The sequence below is a fragment of the Peromyscus eremicus genome, chromosome 17 (assembly GCF_949786415.1).
Source record: "Peromyscus eremicus chromosome 17, PerEre_H2_v1, whole genome shotgun sequence".
NCBI classification, from domain to species: Eukaryota; Metazoa; Chordata; class Mammalia; order Rodentia; family Cricetidae; genus Peromyscus; species Peromyscus eremicus.
In genome coordinates this window covers 15,662,073-15,686,248 of record NC_081433.1, presented here as the reverse complement: position 1 = coordinate 15,686,248, position 24,176 = coordinate 15,662,073, and the positions used below count along the sequence as shown (strand labels likewise).

At 41.6% G+C, this 24,176-nt stretch overlaps 1 protein-coding gene and 1 long non-coding RNA gene across 4 annotated transcripts in view; one reads left to right on the top strand and one right to left on the bottom strand.

The window, feature by feature from the left end:
* Window positions 1-3,759, bottom strand: part of LOC131894299 (uncharacterized) — a 79,195-nt gene extending 75,436 nt beyond the window's left edge. The window contains exon 1 of one of the 2 annotated variants that reach the window (XR_009374876.1): window positions 3,580-3,759. This is a non-coding gene — a long non-coding RNA (uncharacterized LOC131894299). The remainder of the gene's footprint in view (window positions 1-3,579) is intronic. The other variant, XR_009374875.1, reaches the window with a different exon arrangement.
* A 16-nt stretch (window positions 3,760-3,775) lies between these two features.
* Window positions 3,776-19,361, top strand: Golga7 (golgin A7). 2 transcript variants are annotated; one of them, XM_059244528.1, is made up of 6 exons: window positions 3,776-3,884; window positions 4,096-4,228; window positions 8,157-8,309; window positions 14,521-14,622; window positions 15,793-15,855; window positions 18,059-19,361. In XM_059244528.1, the coding sequence occupies exons 2-5, from the start codon at window positions 4,118-4,120 to the stop codon at window positions 15,838-15,840; spliced, it is 414 nt and encodes a 137-aa protein (XP_059100511.1). In that variant the 5' UTR covers window positions 3,776-3,884; window positions 4,096-4,117; the 3' UTR covers window positions 15,841-15,855; window positions 18,059-19,361. The 2 variants fall into 2 exon arrangements, with proteins under 2 accessions (XP_059100511.1, XP_059100513.1); XM_059244530.1 differs by lacking the exon at window positions 3,776-3,884 and having other exon boundaries at window positions 3,900-4,228.
* Window positions 19,362-24,176: the final 4,815 nt, after the last annotated feature.

Sequence of the window (24,176 nt, the reverse complement as noted above, 5' to 3'; positions counted from 1 at the left end):
ATAAATTAACCCATTTCTATTAATCTACATTCTGTCACATACTGCCCATTCTGCTTCTTCCCTGTCTCCTGGCATCTCTCGTGTGCCTAGATTCATCTCCTCTTCCTTTCTTTCTCCAGAAACCCTGCCTATATCTCTCGCCTAGCTATTGGTCATTTAGCTTTTTATTACACCAATCACAGCAAATACATCATCACACAGTGTACAAATATCCCACAACATATATACTTATGGAGAGACATGGGAAATACTGGAGTGGGAGGATTAAATGAAGAGTAGGATGGGTAAAAGGGGTAAGAGAAGGAATATGGAGAGGGACAACTAACACTTGAGGGCCATTTGAGGGGTCATATAGATACCTACTACTATAGAAGCTTCCTAAAATATATACATACATAAGAGATCTAAACAGTTACCAAATAATGGGGAAGACAAGGCCCCAACTAGACATCTTTTCCCACCAAGTAAAATATGGGTTACATATAGTTGAGTTGTTAGCCAACAAGACCCCATGGAAACCTCTAAACATTTCAGGCTATTTCCAAGGCTATTTGTTGCTCTCCACAAATTGATGATAAGTTCCTATTGCTGAAGACAACATTTACATACGTCATTGAACACAGAGAAGTCGAGCTGGTGCCTTTACCCCATTGACTAGTGTTCCTAGTACTGAAATGTACCCTGCACACTACCAGAGCAGAAAGGCAACCACCAACCTAGCCGCAAACCCTGAAATCTACAGTGGTGCCCTGCTCCCATGATATATTGTGGTATAATAGTGGCATAAATGTTTTAGGGGTAACAAACCACTCTCTGATTGAACTTAAGGCCCACACCACAATGCCTGTGGCTAAGAACCTGAGACTAGCTAGACAGGAGAAAACCAAGTATTATTGTTCTACTAAAGAAATGTAGCAATATGACTCCTAATGACCTTCTGCCCTACCCATAGATCAGTGCCTTGCTCAGCCATCATCGGAGAACTAACACAGAGAACCACACTGGCCAATGCACAGTCAGTGAGACACTTTGGAACACTCAGTCCTAAATGGGATGTCTTCATCAAACCCTTCTGCTCAGAGATCAGGGAGTATGTGGAAGAGGGAACATAAAGATTGTGAGATGAGATGAATGACACTAAGTGTCTTCCAGATACAAAAGGACTGATGCACACATGAACTCACATAGATTGTGGCAGCATGAACGGGGCCTGCACAGGTTCAAAACAGATGGGGGTCCCAGCACTGAGAGGGGGAAGCAGACATGAGCTCTCAGCCCTAACCAAGAAACTCTCTGCAACTGACATTCTCTAGCAAAGGAAAAAGTTTTCTCCAATGGAGTCCCATTGGGTATATTAACTACACTGAAGGGCAGGCCCCATGCCTGGTGTAGATGGCCAACATTAAAACCAACTCAATGGCATTTTTATAGACTTTTTGTATCATATTATTTTGTTTGGGGTTTTTTGTTTTGTTTGTTTTTGTCTTACTGGTCTTTTGCTTGTATGTTGTGGTTTCTGATTTTTTGTGTTTTTGTGGGGTTTGTTTGTGTGTATGTTTCTTGTTAATTCTGATTTGTTTGGGTTTTCTGTTTGCTTTCTCATAAGAGAAAGGACTGGGTGTCAGATGGGTGAGTAGGTGGGAAGGATCTGAGAGGATTCAGGGGAAGGAAAACCATGGTCAGAATATATTGTGTGAAATTTTTTTCAATAAGAAAGTATGAAGACAGGGGTCTTGTGTTGCATTAGCAAGACAGAAGTAGCAGCATATTGAAATCACTTCTCTCCTAATGCTGTTTTGCTCTTGTATGCTAAATGCCAATGGCTTCATTCATTTTCTTATTGCCCTGTTTGTATTCCCCCATATGAAGCCCATGGGCCAGGGCAGAAGCCAGGGTAAGGGCAGCAGAAAAATTAACTAATGCCTTCTCAAGTAAGTCTGATAGTTTCCAATTACAGCATCAGTTGATTTAACTGAAGTATTTTTGCAAACCAAATCCAGATACAATGAAAAAAATCTATTCTAATTCTGTCAAGGACTTTTTGTTTTTGTTGTTGTTGCTGGGTGGTTGATAAGTGCATTAAAATACATTAGGTACTGAAAGTGTAAGATTTAATGTGAAGCTCCACAGTTTCTGTTTTGAATGCCTATTTTTTTTTTTAAAGATCTATTTATTTAATATGTATAAAGGTGCTCTGTCTGCATGTATGCCTGCAGGCCAGAAGAGAGCACCAGATCTCATTACAGATGGTTGTGAGCCACCCTGTGGTTGCTGGGAATTGAGCTCAGGGCCTCTGGAAGAACAGCCAGTACTCCTAACCACTGAGCCGTATCTCCAGCCTCTTGAGAGTTTATTCTAATTGTATAAAGTTCATTGAGTTGTACAGATTTGGGGTCTGGTTAACTTTGGTGTGTGATTTTTAATTTATTTACAAGCTGCTTAATAATGTTTATAAAATTTTTAAAAAAGAAAGAAATGCCTTTACTAGATTCACTGATAGAAATAAAAACTAATGTCAATCTCTTAAAAAAAAATACAGGCATACAAAGACTTGTAGGTTAATGCCTATAGCAGCTTTATTTGCATTACTCCAAAACTGGAAAGTTCCATAAGTCTACCAAGAAGTGAATGAACAAACTGGGAAAGTCAAACAAAGGAAATTATGTATAAAACACAACAGAGGAATCTCAAAATAATCTATAGAAGAATCAGACCAAAAACTATGATTCAATTTAAATAAAAGTTAAGGAAATGCAAACTAATTTCTAGTAACAGAAAGGTGTCTGGGCAGAGGGTCTGGTGAGTGACAGAAAAGGAGGATTATAAAGAATAAGGAACTTTTTTGAAGTGGCGTTTCCATCTTGATTGTACTGATGGTTTAAGGGTGCAAACGTGATAGTAAATTGTGTCCACTTTAAATAGTAGTTTACTGTACACCCTTTATAAGGACAAAGCTATTCATTTTTGAGACAGGGTCTCACTATGTTGCCCTGGCTAGCCTAGAACTATCTATTTAAACTAGGATGGCCTTGAATTCAGAGATCCACCAGCCTCTGTCCCGCCTCTGGTGCTGGGATTAAAAGCGTGCGCCACCATGCCATTTTTTAAAACAGTTAAGAGAAATCAACTATCAGACAGTGATACTAAAAGTTGTATTAGAAAAAAAAGAAGAAGAAGAAGAAGGAAGAAAGAAAACACTATAAGCGGATAGGGGTTTTCTGGCTGTCTTGCAAAGATATGGTCAGTAAAGTGGGGACCAATGAGAGAACTGTAGGTCCAGTCTGGCCGCCTAAGCGGGCGTAGCTCGTGTGAGCAGGTCTCTGGGATGAGTTGGAGGGATGGGCGAGAATGCAGACCAGACACTCCTCCCTCGCGCTCAGCAGTGTACCCAGGAGCAAATGCATCCCCACTGGTCTGCGTGTAGTTGTAAACAGAGGTGAACAGTTGTCCGAGGGATTTGGAGAGCGACGGCTGTTTTTGCTGTGGTTTTGGTCTGAAGACCGTGATGTAGCACAAAATGAAAGCTGGCACACACACAGTCAAAAAGGAAAATACTCCTGTGACCAGAAACTACCTCACCACAACTAACAGGGAATCCTGCGGCTCAAACCCCGGCATCTTTCCCCCGCACTCCCGGATACGCGGATCAGCAACTCCACCTTCTTCCGCCCGGAAGGGCTTCAGCCGCCTACAGAGGGAGAACCCTCTCCCAGCCACCGCGCACCTCATCGCAGTGCGCAGCTGCAAACGGGTCGCTTTACGGCCGGAGGGGCGGGGCGTAAACGTGTGGCGCAGAATGAGCTTAGGAGCGGCCGGGCTTTTTGCGACGGGGCGTAAGTGACGCCGAAGGTGGTGCGACAGCTGCTGGAGGGCCGAGGAGGCGGGTTTGTGTTTCCAGGGCCGAACCAGGATGAGGGGGGGGCGCGGGTCCTGGGCTTGGGTAGCTGGAGGCCCTCAGCTACAGCCATGAGTGAAGGGGAACGGCGAGGGGGAGGCCTTGGGCACCTTTGGGCGGTGGGTGGCTCCGGAGGGCTGGCGGGCCGGAGAGCCGGCTCCAGGCCGGGAATCTGACCCGTGTCTTCCCCGAACTCGCAGAGCGGCGGCTCGTGTCCTCGCCATGAGGCCGCAGCAGGCGCCGGTGTCCGGGAAGGTGTTCATTCAGCGAGACTACAGCAGTGGCACGCGCTGCCAGTTCCAGACCAAGTTCCCCGCCGAGCTGGAGAACAGGGTACGCAGCCTGCCTCCCTGCACCTGCGCTGGGGAGGGAGCGTCCCTGGGGCGGGAGGGAGTGTAGGTCTACCATCCCACCCCCGCTGTCTCATGGTTCTGGAGAGCAGTAGACCTCCAGATTGACAGCAAAAGATGTACGAAGAAGGTAAGGTCTAGGACTTGGAGAAGGACTACTAAGGCCAATGCTCAGAGTACAGAGATCTCACAGAACTTTAAGATGCACGCTGCCGTCAGTCTACCCAGGAGTGTCCTTAACAGGATACACACACACACACACACACACACACACACACACACACACACACGGTGATTGACACCTTGATGAGGCGCTAATTCCTAGGACTCCAGGCCACCTCATTACAGCCTGTGGTAACCTATATCCTACTGCCTTTCCACGCAAAAGAAAACGTCATCATTCTCATGACTGATGTTTGTGGTCACTGTGCTGGTCATCCTGTTCAGCCGAAAGGGTTTATTAGTGATGTGCCTGGTAGGCCAGACAGGCCTTCTTGGAACCTGAAAAACGTACATGGGCCTGGGCAGGAACGACTAAGGAACTTGTAGTGAACTCTTCACTCCCAATCGTAATCACTGGGACCCTGGGAGCTTCCCGTTTGCCTTGCTTATCAAAACTGTCATCAGGGTATATATAGGGCCTTTGGGTAACCTTCTAAACAAAGATGGATTTGTTTACCATGCCTTCAGATTTAACAACACCAAACTGTATCCTACTGTAAAAGTTAGTGCAGTGAGCATGAGTTAATGCCTGTGTGTTCCTGTGTCTACCCAGTGTGATTCTCTTGTTCTTCAGCCGTATTACTCACATTCTGTTTCCTGTTCAGAAGTCAGTTTCTGAAAACTGAGCTAGGAGGATGAGGAACTTAGAGGTAATTAAGCATGGTGTGGGTGTGGGGCTAAGAAATGCTGGTCGTGGACTAGGTGGGTGGAGATGAGTGTGTACTAGAGAAATGTGTCCTAGCCATTTAAAATCAGTACGTCGGTTTGTAGGCTGGGTGTGTAGCTCAGTGCTAGAGCCTGTTCATAGCAGGTTGAAGGCCCAGGGTTCTGTCTCCAGCACTGTCTCCAGCACTGAATAGTCAGGCCTGTAATCCCAGCTACTAGGGAGGCTAAGGCAGGAAGATTGCAAGTTCAAGACCAGCCTAGGCAGCTTGAAGGTACCCTGCTCCAAAGTAGCTTGAAAAGAGTGGGGGTCCTGTCTGACATAGTTCAGTGGTAGACCATTTATCTAGCTTGTGTGAGGCTCTGGTTCAATCCCCAGGATTGTCTGATTATTAGTGTTGGGAAACATCGATTCCTTATCTTTTCCTTAAGTTTAATTTATGACCATAGGCAAGTTAGTGGCCCAGTTGCCTTTTTTTTTTTTTTCCTTTAAAACTATGAATTAAAGATCAAGCAAGGTTTGAAAAGATACTGTATAAATAGGGTATGGCCATGAACACTGGGGTGCCAGAGGCAGGATTCTGAGTTATAGACCAGTATGTACTGCATAGGAAGACTGTCTCAAAGAGAGTAAGGAGGGAAAGGATAGTGTGATTTTGATTTACTTGTTTGTGAAATGCCATTTAGATGCCTCTGTTGACTGGTTTAAAAGTCAGACTTCTCTCTCTTTACTGAGCCAGAGACATATATGCCAAGTTAGGCACTAGTCTTTATGTATGGTAGAACTGTTCTTTGATAAGCTTAAATTTAAATAACAAGCTGTAGTCACATTATCCCACGTATTGTTACAGAAAATTGATGTTGCTAAATCCTGGCATCCAAAAATGGTACTTCTTTAACTTGACTAGTTTATACCTTAAACCGCTTGGAAAAGCTTTATGTGTATATATTGATTATAAGTTTAAGATTTCCTTACTTTGTGTGATGAGAAAGGTTTACTTCTCTACTAACCTAGAAATACTACTGATCGCTCTGCCAGTACCCTGATTTCATTCTGTGCGACTGTCACACTGTGCAGCTTCATAGAGAAAATAACCAATACACAAATGTCTTACATTACATTACAGTAAACAATGAGTGCGTGATGTTTGAGTGGCAGATGAATTGTTCAGTTAACGAGTGTGCTTCCCCCACCTGGTAGAATGTGATGCTTTGATCCCTAAGTACAATGATTACAACTGCTTCTGACCTAAGACTTAAGAGCTCAAGGACTGGATCATAAAATACTATCGACTTTAAGAATGATTTATCTGGATTGGATATGTGGCTCGATGATACGGTGTTTGCCTAGCATATTTGAGACCCTGGGTCAGAATGATAGTGTCCATTGAAATGCTCTACTAGTGAATAGGCATTTAAAATTCTAGGATAAAATATAGAAATTTGAAGTCTACAAAACATTGTTAGAAGAAAATAAAAACAAATTAATTGGGCTGGAGAGAACTCAGGTTTTAGAGTAGTTGACTAATGTGCAGGAACCCTGGGTTCTGTCCCCTGCTCCACATAAAATTGGGTGTGATGGTGTTTGCCTTTAATCCTAGCCAGATGGAGAAGATACAAGGATCAGGACATGAAAGTCATCTTGTCTTTAGCTATGTAATGACTTTGAATCTAGAGTGACAAACAGGATCGAGGTAGCAGGACTGTCCTCTGCCACTTAACGACAGGAACGTGATCTGAGAAGTGGGTTGTGAGGCAGTTGCCTCCTCTGAGCATCATATGTTGTATATATGCCATGGAACTAGTGATACAATCCTCTGGACATATACAGCCTGTTCTTAACTGAAGTATCACTGGGAGACAAATGACAACTGTATTAGTGTGAACATAGGGTAACGATGTCACTAAATAGAGGTTAGAAATGGCTTAATGTGAAGCGTTGTGTCAGTTTGAGAATTCTGCCCTTCTCATAGCATAAGGATCTAGAAACAAAATAATTGCTTCGAAAGAAGAGCCTGAGAAAACAACATAGAGCTTACCATTTGGTCACTCTACTTAAAATACTCTTGCCCTTTTGCCTAGTAAATTCAGTATTTAGATGCTTGTTTTAAGCATACTCTCAATTGGAAGTGATGGTGCACACCTTAAACCCCAGGATTTGGAAGGGCAAGGGAGGGAAATCACAAGTATGAGGCCATCCTGGGCTACAGAGTGAGACTCTGTTTTGAAAAAAATAAATACTCTTCCAAGATAAAAGGAACCTCTTCTGTGCCCCTACAATTAAGGGTGTGTGTATATAAAGACTGGCCATAGCATTATAGGTACTCAAAATACAAACATATATGACTAGAAAGAGTATCTTTAGAATTTCAGTACAGAGAAGTAGCATTTTGAACTTTCAAGATTTCCAATATTCCATAAGATAGATAGTTAAACTCAAAGCAGTTATATTAGTAACATGGGTCCAGATTTAATCACAAAAAAAGTTATTTGCCTTATCTTTGGGGGTTTGCTTTTTAGTTAGGGGCTTGTTTACAGTTTCAGAGGGTGAGTGGACTCCGTGACCATCATGGTAGTGGGCGTGGCAGCAGGCAGGCAGGCACGGCATTGGAGCAATAGCTGAGAGCTCACATCTGATCTGCCAATTGGAGTCAGAGAAAGAGCTAACTGGAATGACAAGAGTGTGTTGAAACCTCAAAGCCCACCCCCCAGTAACACACCTCTTTCAACAAGGCCACACCTTCTAATTCTTAGCAAACAATTCCACAACTGGGGATCAAGCATTCAAACATGAACGTATGGGGGCCATTCTCGTTCAGATCACCACAGCCAAGAATGACCTTGCACTACTGATCCTCCTGCCTTGGCATCCCATATGCTGGAACCACAGTGTATGCTACCATGCCTGATCTATTTCTTGTCTTTTAAATTCAGAATATTGTCAAAACAATAAGGTAAAATTGTGGTAGCAAACAACGAGTTGACCATCTTTATTTCTAAAACTTAAAATTCTTTCCTTCCTACAGATTGATAGACAGCAGTTTGAAGAAACAGTTCGAACTCTAAATAACCTTTACGCAGAAGCAGAGAAACTTGGAGGCCAGTCATATCTTGAAGGCTGCTTGGCTTGTTTAACAGCGTATACCATCTTCTTATGCATGGAAACTCATTATGAGAAGGTATGGCTACATTTGTGTTCAGAAACTAAAAATCATGAAAGAAGAAAAGTTTTTATATAGTAACAGCTGCTTTAAACTTTAGAAGCGTGTATAATAATAATTCAGATTTTGTTATTGCTCCTATGTCCAGAGCACATGGGAATGAGTCCCAAGTGTTTCAGAACAGGTTGAAATGTGTATTGTATGTCTGCTTGGAGTAACAGGTCAGTGGTCAGACTCCACATGTAAAGTGAATGTAGAAAATCTGTATGTCTTCATTGTCTCCAGTTTTTTTGAGAGAATCTTTTTACTTTGTTTTCCAAAATTTCATCTTCACTCTTATCCTCCAACTTGAGTTCTCCTCTTTCAGCTGCCCACCAGACCTAGAGTTGCTGGTGCCAACCTAAGATGCTCAGAATACAAGCGTCCCACCTCCCTGTTCTGTTCAGGGGTACCCTGTCTATTTAGCCTGTCTTTAGGTATGAGAAATGAAGAGTGAAAATAGTCATGTGTAAAGAGCTGCAGGGTTTTCTGTTTTCCCGTTTGTTAAGGTGTCATGCTGTTCTCTGCCATCTTCTCTGTGGATGCCCTTCCATCTCATTCTTAGACTAGTATTCTTCTAACTCGTTTCTCTGTGGTCTTTGCTTTTCCGGCCTGCCTTTCACTGTCTTTATAAATACAGCCTTAGTTCCCCTGCCACTCCTAAGTGGCCTGCCTTCTTTCCCTGATTATGGCTTAATCAGCAAGATCCTCCTGAAGGTGTCAAGTGCCTTCCTAGCTCTGTCTCCCACACGCTTCCTTCACTTGTTTCAACAGCCAGACTTGGTTAGTTTTCGGTCAAACAGTAGGTCTGTGGTGCTCTTCACCCAGTGCCTGTTCTTTCCATTTCCAGCTACAACCAGTCCTATTTCCTGTTCCTGTCCAACTTTACTTCACTCTTATAATCAGATTATTTCTCTCTTGTGTCCTGATAACATTGGACATGATTTTGTCCTTTTTCTGGCACTTGTGATGCAACACTGTGGCACATAGGGATATGTGTCCTCATCTTTCCTCTTCAACTACAGGTATGCCTTAACCATTTTGTTACTCATTTTAATGCCTAAACTATGTTTTGACTATGTTGGGTACTCTTTGAATGTGCGTTAAATAAATGACTATGTTACCACAGTAAACTCCAAACATAACCTGTAAATTCTTACAGTGTTCACAGAATGAAATCTTGTAAGGTTGTCCACAGTACAGACCACCTAAAAGAAATGTCCCTGTGATGATCATACATTCATGTAAGGGAGAGCAGAAAGAGTTGCAGTTAGAATGTTGGATCTGTTGGAGACTAGATGACTCAGTAGCAGAACACTGCTTAGCATGTGTAAAGCCCCTGGTTTGCTTTCTAGTGTCACCCAAAGACAGTGAGTCAGGGTAGCATGTGACAGTAATCTCAGCAATTGAGATTAAGAAGTCAAGCCCAATCTGTTACCTCGTGAGTTAAAAGCCAGCTTAGGCTTCGTGAGATTGTTTCTCAAAAAGGTAAAGTAAAACGTGTGGAGCCGCTGCCGAAAGTGCTGCTTCATTCTTCTTAGCACCCTCACATGTGCCCTCTTCACCCAGATAGTCATTCTATCTTAGGAAAAGCGTGCGCTTAGCTAACTGAAGGAGCTACAAATGCATTCCTGTGTCATTTTCAAAATCAGGTTCTCCATCTGTGTTTAGTCTTCAGGCCTCTTTTTTACTTTTTTAATGGTCTGTTTGATGAGTGAAGGGTCAGGGGAATTTTTTACTTTTTGGTGGGGGGGGGGCAGCATTTCGAGCCAGGGTTTCTCTGTGTAGCTTTGTGCCTTTTCTGGATCTCTCTCTGTAGACCAGGCTGGCCTCGAACTCACAGAAATCCACCTGGCTCTGCCTCCCAAGTGCTGGGATTAAAGGCATGCGCCACCACCGCCCTGCTGGTCAGGGGATTTTTCTCATTCAAGAAGTATGTATTCAAAAGCTTGCAGGAGCTGGAGAGATGGCTCAGCGGTTAAGAGCACTAGCTGCTCTTCCAGAGGTCCAGAGTTAAATTCCCAGCAGCCGCATGGTAACTCACAACCATCTATAATGGGATCTGATGCCCTCTTCTGGCCTGCAGGCATACATGCAGACAGAATACTCATACCCAAAAAAAAGAAAAGAATATTAAAAAACTTGCAATGCTATGTCAAGCAAGAAGCCAGGGACAAAACTGTGCAAGGCAAACAAACATGGTTGCTGACCTTGTGGGGTTTCTAAGCTAATGCTAGCAAGAGATAACAACAGGAGAGAAGTAAAACCTACAAAAGTGTAGTTGTAATAAGTGCTGTGAAGGAAGCAAACTGGCCTCCGATAGAAAATATCAAGGGGGACCTGCTTAAGATTGTATGTGATCGGGCCGGGCAGTGGTGGCGCATGCCTTTAATCCCAGCACTCAGGAGGCAGAGCCAGGCAGATCTCTGTGAGTTTGAGGCCAGCCTGGGCTACCAAGTGAGTTCCAGGAAAGGCGCAAAGCTACACAGAGAAACCCTGTCTCGAAAAACCAAAAAAAAAAAAAAAAAAAAAAAAGATTGTATGTGATCGGAAAAGGCCTCCAAGGTGCTGACACAGGATAGAAAACCTCATGCCACTCGGACAGAAGTGAGTATGCAGAATCCCTGTGAATTTGATGGGTTCTAGAAACCAAAAGAAGATGCTATGGCTCAAGATGAGGAAGAGAAAGAGTGGCTAAGGATGAACTTGATGAGAAAAACAGGAGTTGTATCCTGGGGGAGTGCATAGTCCTTGGGAAGAAGTATAGATTTTATCTCTAGTGTAGCAGGAGCTACTCAGATTTTATACAGAAGATAGATAGGGCAACACTGATTCTAAGTAGTCTTCAGGTCTGTGGGAGAAGAGCCCAAGAGTGGGATGAACAAACAAGTTAGGAGTTCACAGAACTCTAAGCTGAGAGTGCTTGGATTAGGAGCAGGGCAGTGTGGGGAGAAGGAAGTGACTGGTTCCGAAGGATGAGTTGATAACAGAACCAGGATCCACAGGAGCTAACTTTAGGAGAGGAGGGAACATTGAATTTCCTTCAATAAAACATGGTCGTCCAGCGGGTGCTCTTGGAGAAGTGAGTTTCTGCTATCCATGGGAGAAGTACAACCTTTGGAGTGACAGTTGGAGGAGGAAATTAATAATTGGGTACTAGACAAGTCATTCTAGCCACAGGATCTTGACACATTCATTTTCTTGGAGTTCTCTCAACTATAAAGTAGAACTTGGAATTAATCTATTGCCTCACATACAGTAAATGTTAATAAACATTTTCTTGAAGTAGATTTTCAAAAAAATATTTTTATGCATTTATGTATTGTATGTGCACACATACATATGCCAGGGCTCCTGTGGAGATCAGGGAGCAACCTCTAGTACAGGCTTGTCTTCCCTCTGTTTGATTGAGACAGGTTCTCATTGTGCTGTTCACTGCTGCACATTCCGGGCTAGCTGGCCCTCAAACTTCCTGTCTCTTGCCAAGGTGTGCTTGTATTGCTGATGCTTGTGCCTCTGTTTCCTGCTTGTGCATGAGTTCTGGGGATCTGAACGCAGGTCTCCCCATCCACTGTGTCCTTTAGTTCGCCAGTGTTTTAAACACTAAAGTTTCTTAGTCTACAAACAGTAAACCAAATATAATGCTTACACTTTATTGTATGGGTTGACTTTTCTGAAATTGTCAATAATCCTTTCAAAACTTGAACAATTATGCACTTTGTTGTTTATAATATGCTATTTATTGATTTTTCCGTGAAGATAAAGACGTTAGTGTTATTTCTCCATTGTTGCTATCTATTAGGATTAGAGAACAATTGAGCTTGTAGAAGATTCTCCTCACTGTCGGCTTTGTTTACCCACTAGAAAGCATCCCTTCTGCCTGTGGGCTGTAATTAGAAGGACACTTGAGTATTTTCTGAAAATACTGAGATTCTGATCTCAACTCAGCCTGGCTCGCTATCTTTCTAGCAGCCTATTTGAAGTGTCACATTCTTAGGAAGAACAGTTGTCTATTCTGGAGGTTTGGTCATGTTCATGTTTCATTTTGTAAACGTTACACTAGTTGAGGTTGTATTGAGTGTTTGGAAATAAAATAATTTTGTTACATATTTTGGTTTGTTTTGACATTGGTTTATAGTATAAGAATCGGTGGATGGCTCAGTGGATAGAGGAGCTTGTGTGTAGGCCCGATGACCTGAGTTTGAGCCCTGGATTCTACAGCGTGCCGGGGGAAATGAATCCCGATAGTTGTGCTCTTAGCCTTCACACATGTGCCCTGGTCAGACACACACGTAAATCAATTTAAGCATGAATAAACTGTCATATTAAGGTCTCTTGGGACAGAAATATCAGGTATAGTTTGAGATGGCTACCCATATTAACAGCTTACTGTTACTAGGAATGAAGAGTCCAAAAGCAACTTGCATTGCCTTCTCCAAAATAGTGTAAGAAGATTGGGAATTTATTTTTAGAGAGAGAAAGAGAGGGAGAGAGAGAATGAATCATTTTGTTTCTGAACTGATAGCCAGATGCTCAGGAATGGAACTAAAGATTAAACAGAAACTTTGCCCAACAAATTATGCTTAAATGAAATAAAGGAATGAATGCTACTTCCTTGCTAGTCATCTGAGCCCAAGGAGGAAAGCTGCTCTCAAGGGATTCGTTCTTAAAAACCATCCATGCACACACTTCTGTGTTCCCTCTAATATTAATGGACTGGGGCTAAGGGAGACTTGGTTTCCGGTTTCCCATTCTGGTGGTTGAGGTAAGGAAATTGGAAAGATGATTGAAAGTCCTGAATTGAACTCATTTGCGGGCTGCTTCCTTCCAGTCATGAATTTAGAGTGATTGACAGACTATGAAGATAATGCCTGTAGGGTTTGCCCATAATGACCAAGCACAGCTCACATCCTTCAGAGCTGAAAATGAGACAGTGATACACACGTTGCTGCAGGTAGTTAGGTTTAAAAAGGGATTTTTAGAAGTAGTGTTTTAAATTTACTAAATAAAGAACCATGTAGATTGCTCTTTGAATATCTATCCACACTGTTTTTAAAAAGGGAATAAACCTGAGATTACCCCGAAGATAGAATCTAAATAGCATATATATATACATATATATGTATGTATGTATGTATGTATGTATGTATTTGTATATTTTCCTTCAATAAGAAAACTAGTTGAGCCACAGTAGAGCTTTACATTTTAAGTGAGTTTATACTGGACTGTCTCCGTCGAAGCATCTACCTCCTTTGTTCCTTCTCCCGGTCCGTCTGACACTTAGTCAGTGCTTGGCATCCAGCGCCGCTTGGTTTTCGTGCATTGCTTTCCTCTGTTGTGATCAAGTCTGCAGCCTCTTTGGCTCATAGTGTGAGTCTAAGGAAGTGAGGGGAGCTTAAAGACCAAGTCACATTCCTTAGAGTGCTAAAGCCAGAGAAGGGAGCTGATGACTTTGAGCCTGAAGTAAAGCATGTAGCTCCTTGACTTTAGGTAAAGCCATTAGGATGTATTTTCTTACTCTCAGAACTGACAGTTTCTCAAAGTTCTTTTGTGTCCTATCTGGGTTTTGTCTACATTTGTTTTGACTTTTACAAGCTTAATACTAAATTTATAATTTGAAGTTCCTGTCTAGGAAACAAGAGCAAGCTACAGAGTATCAGTGTATGCAAACATAGGAATGATTCAAGACACCTGTGGTCAGAAGCCCCGCAAGCACTCATGTCTGTGTGCTTTACAAAGGAAATAAACCTCCTGGGACGAGGACAGCTCCCTTTTGTTAGTGGCAGAGTCATTACTTTAAATGGATGAAAACACACAAAAGGGAGAAAAAATAGTTCTTAAGCAGCAAGAATGATCCTTCATATTAGAAGAGGCCACATTAACTGATGGCACTTTGTGAGCAGTAGAAGGAGAACTGTGTGTATAAACAACTGCCCTGTGTCCAGGACGGGTGAGCGGATTAGAGGTTGGTTCTCACTGTATTTGTGTACATTTGCCCTGCACTGGAGTCCAGCACACTGTACACACTGTGTCTTGAGAGCAGCTGATAAGAGCCAGATAACAGACTCTGTTCTGCCTATAAAAGTCAATGGGACTTGCATTGAAAACCAGCTCACTGTCTGAATATTTTGAGATCTAGCTAACACTTCAAATGAAATCTATAAAAAGCTGTGGTGTTTCCTTTTGGCAGGTCCTGAAGAAAGTCTCCAAATACATTCAAGAACAGAATGAGAAGATATATGCTCCCCAAGGCCTCCTCCTAACAGACCCCATTGAGAGAGGACTCCGAGTTGTATCTTTTTAGTCCAGTTCTAAATATCTATAAAAAGAAAATTGTGATGGTACTGTTTGCCTTTGGCCAGAAAGAATTTAATTCCTACCCCTTCTTATATGTGCATTCAGAAATTTCTATACCATAAGCGTTCCTTCGCCAACATGTTCTCATAAAGCACATCTCTGAACTTTGCATTGTATAGCTCTCTGGATTGTTTAGTATTCTGGTTACTATCTGTCTTGTTTCTGAGGGCATCTTATGGTAATAATGAAGCTTGTAAGAGTAATATATCTCAGCTGCAGAAACTGAGCCTGAAGCCCCTTTGAAATGTGTGGTGGGATTTGTCATCCAAATGAATTGTAGTCCACAGGTTCATCTGACTAATTGAAGTCTGTTACAGATGCCAGATGTATAATTCTATCACCTTTGACATACTATCCATATTTTTAGAGGCAATAGGCCTTGAGAAATCACTAAGTAGATTTGGTAAATAAAATTGCAAAACCTCATTTACTTGATAAATGAAGTAATGGCTAAATAGTTTTTAACCTAGTCATATCATCCTACACCATGCAGGTGATAACTTCAGAGTTTTATTTTACTAAGCAGCAATGGTTCTTTTAGGAGTCATGAACTCTCTCCCAAGAAAACGCTTTCATATAATTTCAGGGCATTTTGAGCCCCTGAATTCCTATGAATTCTTAGTTGTGAATCTCCTGGTTACAAAAAAAAAAAGATATTTTCCAGGGGCTGGAGAAATGGCTGAGTAGTTAGGAGCACAGGCTGCTCTTGCAGAGACTTGGGTTTGATTTCCAGCACCCATGTGGCAGCTTACATCTGTAACTCCAGTTTCGGGAATCAGACACCTTCTGACCTTCATGATGGGCACTGCACATGCTTTGTGTGTGTACATACATGCAGACAGAACATACGCATAAATAAATGTAAAGAAAAAACTTTGCAGATTTTTAAAACTAGCGTTTTAAAAGTAACTATACTCAAATCATAGCAGATAATTAACTTTTTGCAAGGCAGAAAAGCATGTTTAAACTGAAGTAGGAAGACATTTTAATAATTCAAAGATAAGCAAGACAGAATGCATAAACCAAACTGCACGTCATCTCGCTGTGGTCTGTCCTCTTCATGTGTTACAGTCTAGTGTGTTTTCTTAACGGCCATGCTGTTTAGATTGAAATCACCATCTATGAAGACAGAGGTGTGAGCAGTGGAAGATAAACCATAGAATTAAAGGTGAATCTGAAATCCACATGGCTTATATGCAGTTTAAAAATGTTTAATTATGCATGACTTTTTCCCCTGCTTGGCAAATAACAGACTAAATCATGTAGGGTATTCTACTCATTGTATATGCTTCAGCTAATCACAGGTTCACTTTGTATTTTAAATGTGTATGTAACTCAAAGTTTATTTGGTTATAGACTTTCATTTTTATTTTCCCCCTTTGTTATCTTAGACTGGTTGTTATTGTGACATTGAGAGAGGAGTTTGTTTGGCTTGTTTAATACTGAGCTGTCCTAGCCTCCTCAGAGTTGGGTGTCATACATAGAAATCTGCTCAGAGATTCTCCTGCCTGTATGCCTTGACTTTAAGGAAACCCAGGGACATTTCAGGAGGAAATATGGCTTCAGAACTTTTTGGAAGAAATTTTACCTGGAGGGTACAACATAAATTTCATTCTTTAGTATTCCTGAATATCCGGGTGATGCCCGTCAGTAAATAGGAACAAATTAATTACAGTAATAAAAGCCTGTAGTTGGATATTCTTGAGCCTGTCCTTGTATTTGTCCAGCTCTCTAAAGGACAGAATGGTACTTCACTGCCCATCCATTTCAATTACAGTTCTGCTGGGCTTCGCAGGTGTCTGCTCCTGATTAGCAGCCAGCGTAACACAGAACATAGAAAGCACACACATCTTCTAGGGCAACAAAACTAGCAGATGCCATTTGTGGGCTCCTGCTCTGCTGGGTATTGTGTTAACTGCATTTCTGAATCTCACAAGTCTCCACTTCAAATGAGCAAACAGAGAAATAGACTAGTGATCACGGTCACACAGCTAACAAGTGTTGGATGAGCTCAAGGCTGATGAACCACAAAGGCACATTCTAGACCATGCTTCGTCTCAGTGTTTGCAGCACAGGAACGTACAGAAAGGACAGACCATGGGTGTCTTGATGTTAATCCCCCTTTCTTTTTTTCAGTAGCTTTTTAAAAAATCCATTTTGTCTCCTGTTCATTTCCTGAATCCTATAAATCACTCAGTATTCCAAAACTGCAGTCTTTTAGCTGTAATCAGTATGTCACCTAAAGTTTTGAAAGCCAGAGGTCTAAATAATGACTGCCATATGTTTTCTTTCTTTTAAAAGGCTTTGTTTTGAACACATAGCATTACTTGTCCATACATTTTCTCATGTACAGTTTCCAATCTGATATTTCTCAGATGAACCACCAGGAACTCTCTGTGTGGTTTTTGTGATGTGCCGTTGGAATAAGTGTATCAATTACAGCTGCATTGACTTTGCACAGCCCATTTGTCATGACTCATTTTGTAGCCGTTACTACTTGAAAGATGTTTTTCTGAGGTGGTGTAAAGTTGTGAGCAATTATACCCCAGAGCCTGATGTATTGATATTAAGGCAACAGTGACATTTTGAAGTGGAAAGATTTGCATTAGGAACTTATAGATAGTTGCATGGATGCAAATATTTTTGTTCAATACAGTGTAGTTTTCAGAGCTTTGTGCTCCTCAGTTCAGGATCCAGTGTGGGGTAGGATGTTAGAGAAGGACATTGAACTGTAAGAATGGCTTACTTAGTTCAGCTATTTCTCTTAAAGTCTACAAGGGTGTCTATAGTTTGAAGTATTATTAGATGGGAATTAATAGTATAACATGAAATCACAAACATGGGATGCCTTTACTTTTTAAAAGATCTTTAAGCAAAAGATATTTTGCCCTTCAGTTTTCTAATATCGTATTACCTATAGTAGATACATATGTTTTCTCTCTAAGATTGTCTATATTTAAGGATGAAATAGGGGTTGGAGAGATGGTTCAGTGGTTAAGAGAGCTGGCTGTTCTTTCAGAGGACTCGAGTCCAGTCACCAGTGTACTCCCTGGCCGTGACTGGAACTCCAGTTCAAAGAATCTGACGCCCTCTCCTGGCTTCCCTGGCACTGCACACGTTAGTATACAGATACATGTAGGCAAAACACCAGTACACATAAAATAAAGGTTTAAAAAAGATGAAATAAATTAGTGAGTGAGAAAGTAGTTGACATTTGTTAGCACTTCCATGACAGCACATTCTAAGTGATTGATCACCACAACTCTGCTAAACAGTTGGGTATTAGCACAGCTCATGTCATTTGTAAGAGGTGCTTTGCAAGGTTATGTTTAGCATTCCTTTCTAAAGTATTTACTTTTCACCTCTTATAGATCCCGCCTCCAGCTGGGACCTTCGTCTATCCACTGGCCGATGGCCCTACCTCCTCTCCAGAGCGTAATTCTCTTGTATCTGCTGCCAGAGCCACGGTGCCACACCTGGAGTGACCTCTCGTCACTCAGCATCTTCTTCGTGTCTCCCAGTTGTGTAGGACTCTGTAATCTTTTGATTCATTTCCAAGAAAATACAAAGAAGCATTTCACTTTTTAAAATTCAAAGCCATTTAAACAATAGGCAGTGGTCAGCCTAAAACAAAGTCTTTTTCTTACCTGACACCAGTATCATTGGTTCCAGCCAGTTCCCTAGGTGGCTTTATAATTCAACAAGTCATGTCTTAGCACAGTTACTCCCCCAGATTAGTGACAGGTTTTGAGGGTGTGTCACACCTGTGCTTTGGCTAATGCACCACCCAGATCTCCAAAAGCTGCCAGTCTTGACGTGATTCCGATCTTAAGATTGATTTCTGCTGTTTAATTTCAGAAACCGAAGCTCCCTGAGAAACTAATATATGTTATTTGTTTAGTATTGCAGTTATTATTAAAGCAGTATTTAATGCAATTCAGGTTATTTCTTTGAAAGCATTTATGTTAATGTGCATTACCTCGAAATGTTGGGAAGATGTTGTGTGTGCTGCTTGTTCATTACACAGATAAGTAAGCACAATAAGTAGATGCTCAACTGTCAGATATGCCTGTCCCTGCTCTGCCCCAAGTGTGTAATAAGCAAGTGTCCTAATACACAGTGACATTTAACTCTAGTTTTGTTACAATATAACTTAGGAGAAGAAGTTGATAGGAATTATACTGTATGTTGCTAATCTGTAACCTACTCATGAACTCTGATTCATAGCCTCCTCACATACAGTGTTCAGGGCACAGAAATCTTTGGATTGACTCGGTAAGTTTCGGCTTCCACATTAAACTTGCAAGTTCAAGTCAATTTTCCCTGCTCTTCTTTATCTCTATACTCGTAGTATTGGAATTCTTATGTCCTTTCTTTTAGGAGTTTGAGAGCACTGTATTTGGGAGAAAGTTAAGAAATCTAAAGAATGAATGAAACAGTTCAAAGTTTAACTTTTAGAGGTATTGTAGGTGCTAATACTGGATTTAATCTTTCAGATTTAATTTGTTTTCTGGGCCTTGTAGTTATTCAGTAAACCCCATAGATATGTGTAATAATTTAATTGTATAAACCTCATTTGTTCCTTTAAAGCCTATACTAGTCTGTCTGCCTTTTAAACTTGTTGCAATAACTTTGCTGAAATACTAACACTTAGTAAAACTTTTCTTAAATAAACTCTGTGTGTTGTAGTTGATATGATTTGATAAAGGTAAATAGTATGGCATTGTATTTGGAAAACAAGGCTGGAATAACTGATACAGTATAACCAAGTATTTTAAGTGTGTGTGTGTGTGTGTGTGTGTGTGTGTGTGTGTGTGTGTGTTGTGTGTGGGTGCACTCATGCCATGGCATGCATGTGCAGGGCAGTCAGTTCTCTTCTTCCGCCATGTGGACCCTGGGGATCAAACACAAACTTCAAGGTTGGTAGCAGGGGACTTCACCTGCTGAGCCATCTTACCCACCCTTACTTACTATAAATAGATACTTTTCATCTATTTATGATGAAAAAGAGTTGTCATAATTCCTACAGTATCTTGGAACATCTGATGACTTAAAAAATAAGGCAGATTTGTAGAGAGTACAAACTAGGACTGGTGGGATAGCTCAGTGGGTATGCACACGTGCCCCGAGCCTGACCACCTCAGTTCAGTCTCCTCGATGGAAGAAGAGCGCCAACTGCAAAGTGGAATTTGACCCTTCATACGTACTAGGCAGATGGAGGCACACACATATTTTTAAAGGATACAAAATACAGTCTATTCTGACATTTTACTGTGAGCTTATTTTCCTATAGGAAAATTTCACCATCTTTCTATTGAAATGAATAGACAGCAATATGTGTAGTCATACGCTTTCCAATGCACAAAACTTGTAAAGATAGCAAATATCTAACTCATAGTATTTGCCCTTAGCAAGATAGACGTTCTAGACTGCCCAGCTTCTGGGATATGTAGTGGGTAGCCATTCTATCTTTAGAAGTTCCAACCCCTATTGAGGCTTCGGTAACTATCATGCCTACAAGGCAGGACCAAGAGAGGGCCCTGAAGACCCGAGATCCGGATGTGCCACGCTCTCTTGTTTCCTGGACCCTGGACGCTGGCGGTAGGTCGAGCAGAGTTCTCCAGAGAACACCGCCGGACTGCGTTGCGTCTTTCCCAGACCCTGCAACCTACCCTATCCCTTCATTTGTAAGTTACGCCACTAAATAAATCTCCCTTTTAACTATGTGGAGTGGCCTTAATAATTTCACCAATAGGGATACTTCAGGGTATGTATAGCTTGCTTCAAGATAAGATGGAGTTCTAGGGGCTGGAGAGATGGCTTAGCAGTTAAGGGCACTAGCTGCTCTTCCAGAGGACCCGAGTTCAATTCCTAGCAACCACTTGATGGCTCACAACCATCTGTAATGAGATCTGTCACCCTCTTCTGGCTTGCAGGAATACATGAAGGCAACACTGTATACATAATAAATAAATCTTGAAAAAAAAAAAAAAAAAAAAAAGATGGAATTGTATGGACCTGACGAGCTGAGTCAGAGATGCCTCCAAGCCTGACAACCCAAACTGGATCCCCAGGACTCACAGTGAAAAAGAAAAGTTCAACAAGCCTTCACATTTGCTGTGGCAGGACCACTTCCACCCTGCCAAATACATGGGGTGGGTTTGCAGTTACCCAAGCAAGGATTATGGCCAGTCAACATTATGTTCTACCTCAAGTACCTTAGATGAACAATTCTGTTAAGTCTGCCTATAGCCACGAAGTCCTATAGGGCCAGGAACGTAGCTTAGTGGTAGAGCACTTGCCTACCATATATGAGATCCTAGATTCCATCATTGGAAAAAAAAAAAAAAGACTCATAGGAACTTAATAACTAAGCTGGACTCGAGTGGTCCTTGTGCCTCAGCTGGGACTAGCATACAGGCACAAACCACTGTGTCCAGTTTTTTGTTTTGTTTATTGCCATCTAAATAACACAAGTATTGATCCTAGTAATCTACTTATCTTTGTGCTATTACTTTTTGACTTAATTCTAGCTGGGGTGTGGCTCTTTTGCATGTATGAGGCCCAGGGGATCATCCCCAGCACAGCAAAATTAAATCTTCAGATACATTAATCACCTTGATTTCTAAGAATTTCTGAAGTTGGGTGTGGTCAGGTACACCTGTGATCTCAGGAAGGATGGTCTTGAGTTTAGCAGCAGACTGCTACAGAGTGAGACCTTGCAGGGGCCTGGGGGGTGTCACAGAGTTGCTTTTGTTTGTTAAGGCATAGAAGGGACCTAAAAATAAATGCATTGGCTGCTAACCCTATCGTTCTTGATTACGTGTGTGTTCCCTCACCTCATATTTTCAAACTAGTTCATTGGCAGGAAGTGAGCATAATTCATATTCAAAATGTTTTGGCAATTACTAATCAGCATCCACCAAATGTCAAGGAACTTAACTAAAGGAGAACTCATACTCTGGTGTGCAAGAACTTGCAAACAGATACAACCCTTTTCCAGTGAAGGATTAGCATGTGCAAACTCATCCATGCCGTGTGCATTTATGTAATCCTGTTCCTACTTTCATGGACGGTTGATGAATTGTATTTGAAAAGCAGCACTAGTTGGAGGGATCATATAGGCCTCACCTTGTCAGACAAGCTCTGTGCTGCTGAGCTACACCCTTGCCCCTTTGTCATATGTGTCATGTTTTCTATTTTCAGTACTTGTGAAAATGTCTAGAAAACACTCCCACAAAACTACTTGTATGACAACAACTTGCATGTCGGGTATGGTGGCTAATCCCAGTAGAAGCAGGCAGATCTCTGTGAGTTCGAGGCCACCTTGGTCTGCACAGTGAGTTCCAGGCCATCTAGGACAACATAGTTAGACTCTGGGAGGTTACAGGGTGGGGGGTTGCACAACAAACCACCTAGTGTATGTCTGTGTAAATTGCCATGTTCACAATGATCACCATTCCTGGGAATGTTAAAGGCAAAGAGGGAGAGGAAAAGAAAGGAAAAGTGGGTGAAAGTCCCTTTTTCTGGCTTTCAAGGAAATGAAATAAAAGACCAGCCCAGTGTCCAGGGTAAAGCCGGATTCCTCACCTCAAGTAAAGGTCAAAGACGAAGCCCTTTCCCAGAGAAGCCCAGGGGGGTTTCAGCATTCACGGGGCTCTGTAGGTCACATCCCAAGCTTATGCTTGAGCAGTTTCTAGAACGGCAGCTGTTTGCAGGATCTACTGTAATATGCCAAATAGCCAAGGTTCTTGTTTCAAAAATATAATAACACAATTTCATAACCAACTTAAGTATTTTCAGCTAAAATGATAGTTTTCATAACTAAAGATAAAAACAGTAATTTCTATCACTCTGGGCTACTCTACAGATGGAATTTACCTTATCTGGTCCAAGCTAATTTGACAGTAAAAACCAATATGATATATGGCCCTGAACATATCATTCTATTATTTACCTTTCTAAAAAAATAGGGGATGAATATTGACATTTTTACACCTTAGGAGGCAGAGGTGGGTGGGTCTTTATAAGTTTGAGACCAACTTGATCTACATACCAAGTTCTAGGTCAGCCAGAGTTACATAATAAGATCCTGTATCAAATAAAAATATTTTTTACATCAGTGATAAACTATAGAGAGGGATTTTTGTTTTATTTTGTTGCTGGAGACTGAACCCAGGGGACATGCTAAGAGTCCACTGTACTACCATGCTGCAAACCCTCAGTCTATACCAATTACTTTAACAAAAAAAAAAGAGGCATAATGCCAAAAGTCTGTAAACTACCAAAAATTTAAATTTCCACAACTTTGTATTAGTCCTGTTATTTCTATTTCAAGTATTAAATATGTCAAGATGCATAATTTATAGGTGTATATAACTATAAAAATTGCAATATGATTCTCTGAAACTCCAGGAAGTTTAGATAGCTCACTGATGAAGAGCACTTGCTGCTTTTCCAGAACTAGAGTTCGGGTGTCAGTACCCATGTTGAGCAACTCACAACCACGTGTAACTCCAGCTCCATGAGGATCCAGTGCACTCTTCTGGCTTCCGTAGGCATACATTCATGTGCGAACACACACACAGAGAACACACATGAAAACAAATGAGTAAATAAATCCTTAAAAATAAACTTAAGGGGCTCAATGGGCAAGAACACTTGCTATGGAATCACGACCTGAGTTCAATCCCCTCGCACCCACATCAGAAAAGCTCGATATGGCTACACATACCTATAACCACAGTCATGTGGGAAGCAGAAGCCAAAGAATCACTGGGGCTTCCTGGACGCCAGCGTAGCTCCAGGTTCAGTGAGAGACCCTATCTCATGGGAATAAGGCAGAGAATGATAAAGCATCCTCTAGCCTCTATCTATCTATAGGATAGGCAGATGCTCCCCACTCCTCCCATACCTGTGAGCATGCACCACACACATATATTGCATTCACACACACTAAAAAAGGTAGACTCCTAGATGGAGAATAGGCATTCTTTTTTTTTTTTTTTTTTTTTGAGAATAGGCATTCTTTCATTACCAAAAAGAACAAATACCATTAGAGAACATTTCCATACAAAGGAATGTAAGGAAAGGACAATGGTGTGTCTTACATGTAGTTTCAACATCTATATTTATGAATCTATGAACTGATAGCAACCAGCTTGGCAATAGAACTGATCCTTATTAAATGTTTAAGGAGGGAAGGAACAGCCTGTTTCTCAGAGTGGCAGGTGAGACCTTTGAAAGGTCGACAGGCTGGACATGAAGGCTGCACATGAGGATCTGATTTAGATCCCCAACACCGCATAGCACTGTGTAACCCAAGAACTGGGAAGAAAGGGGGAACCCTGAAGATCATTGGCTGTCAAGGCCAGTTCATCGAAGGAATTCCAGGTTCAACAAGAAAACTATCACAAAAAAACATGGTGGCGAGCAACGGATGGAGAAAACCAGTGCTGTTGACCCCTGGCCCCTACACATCCACATACA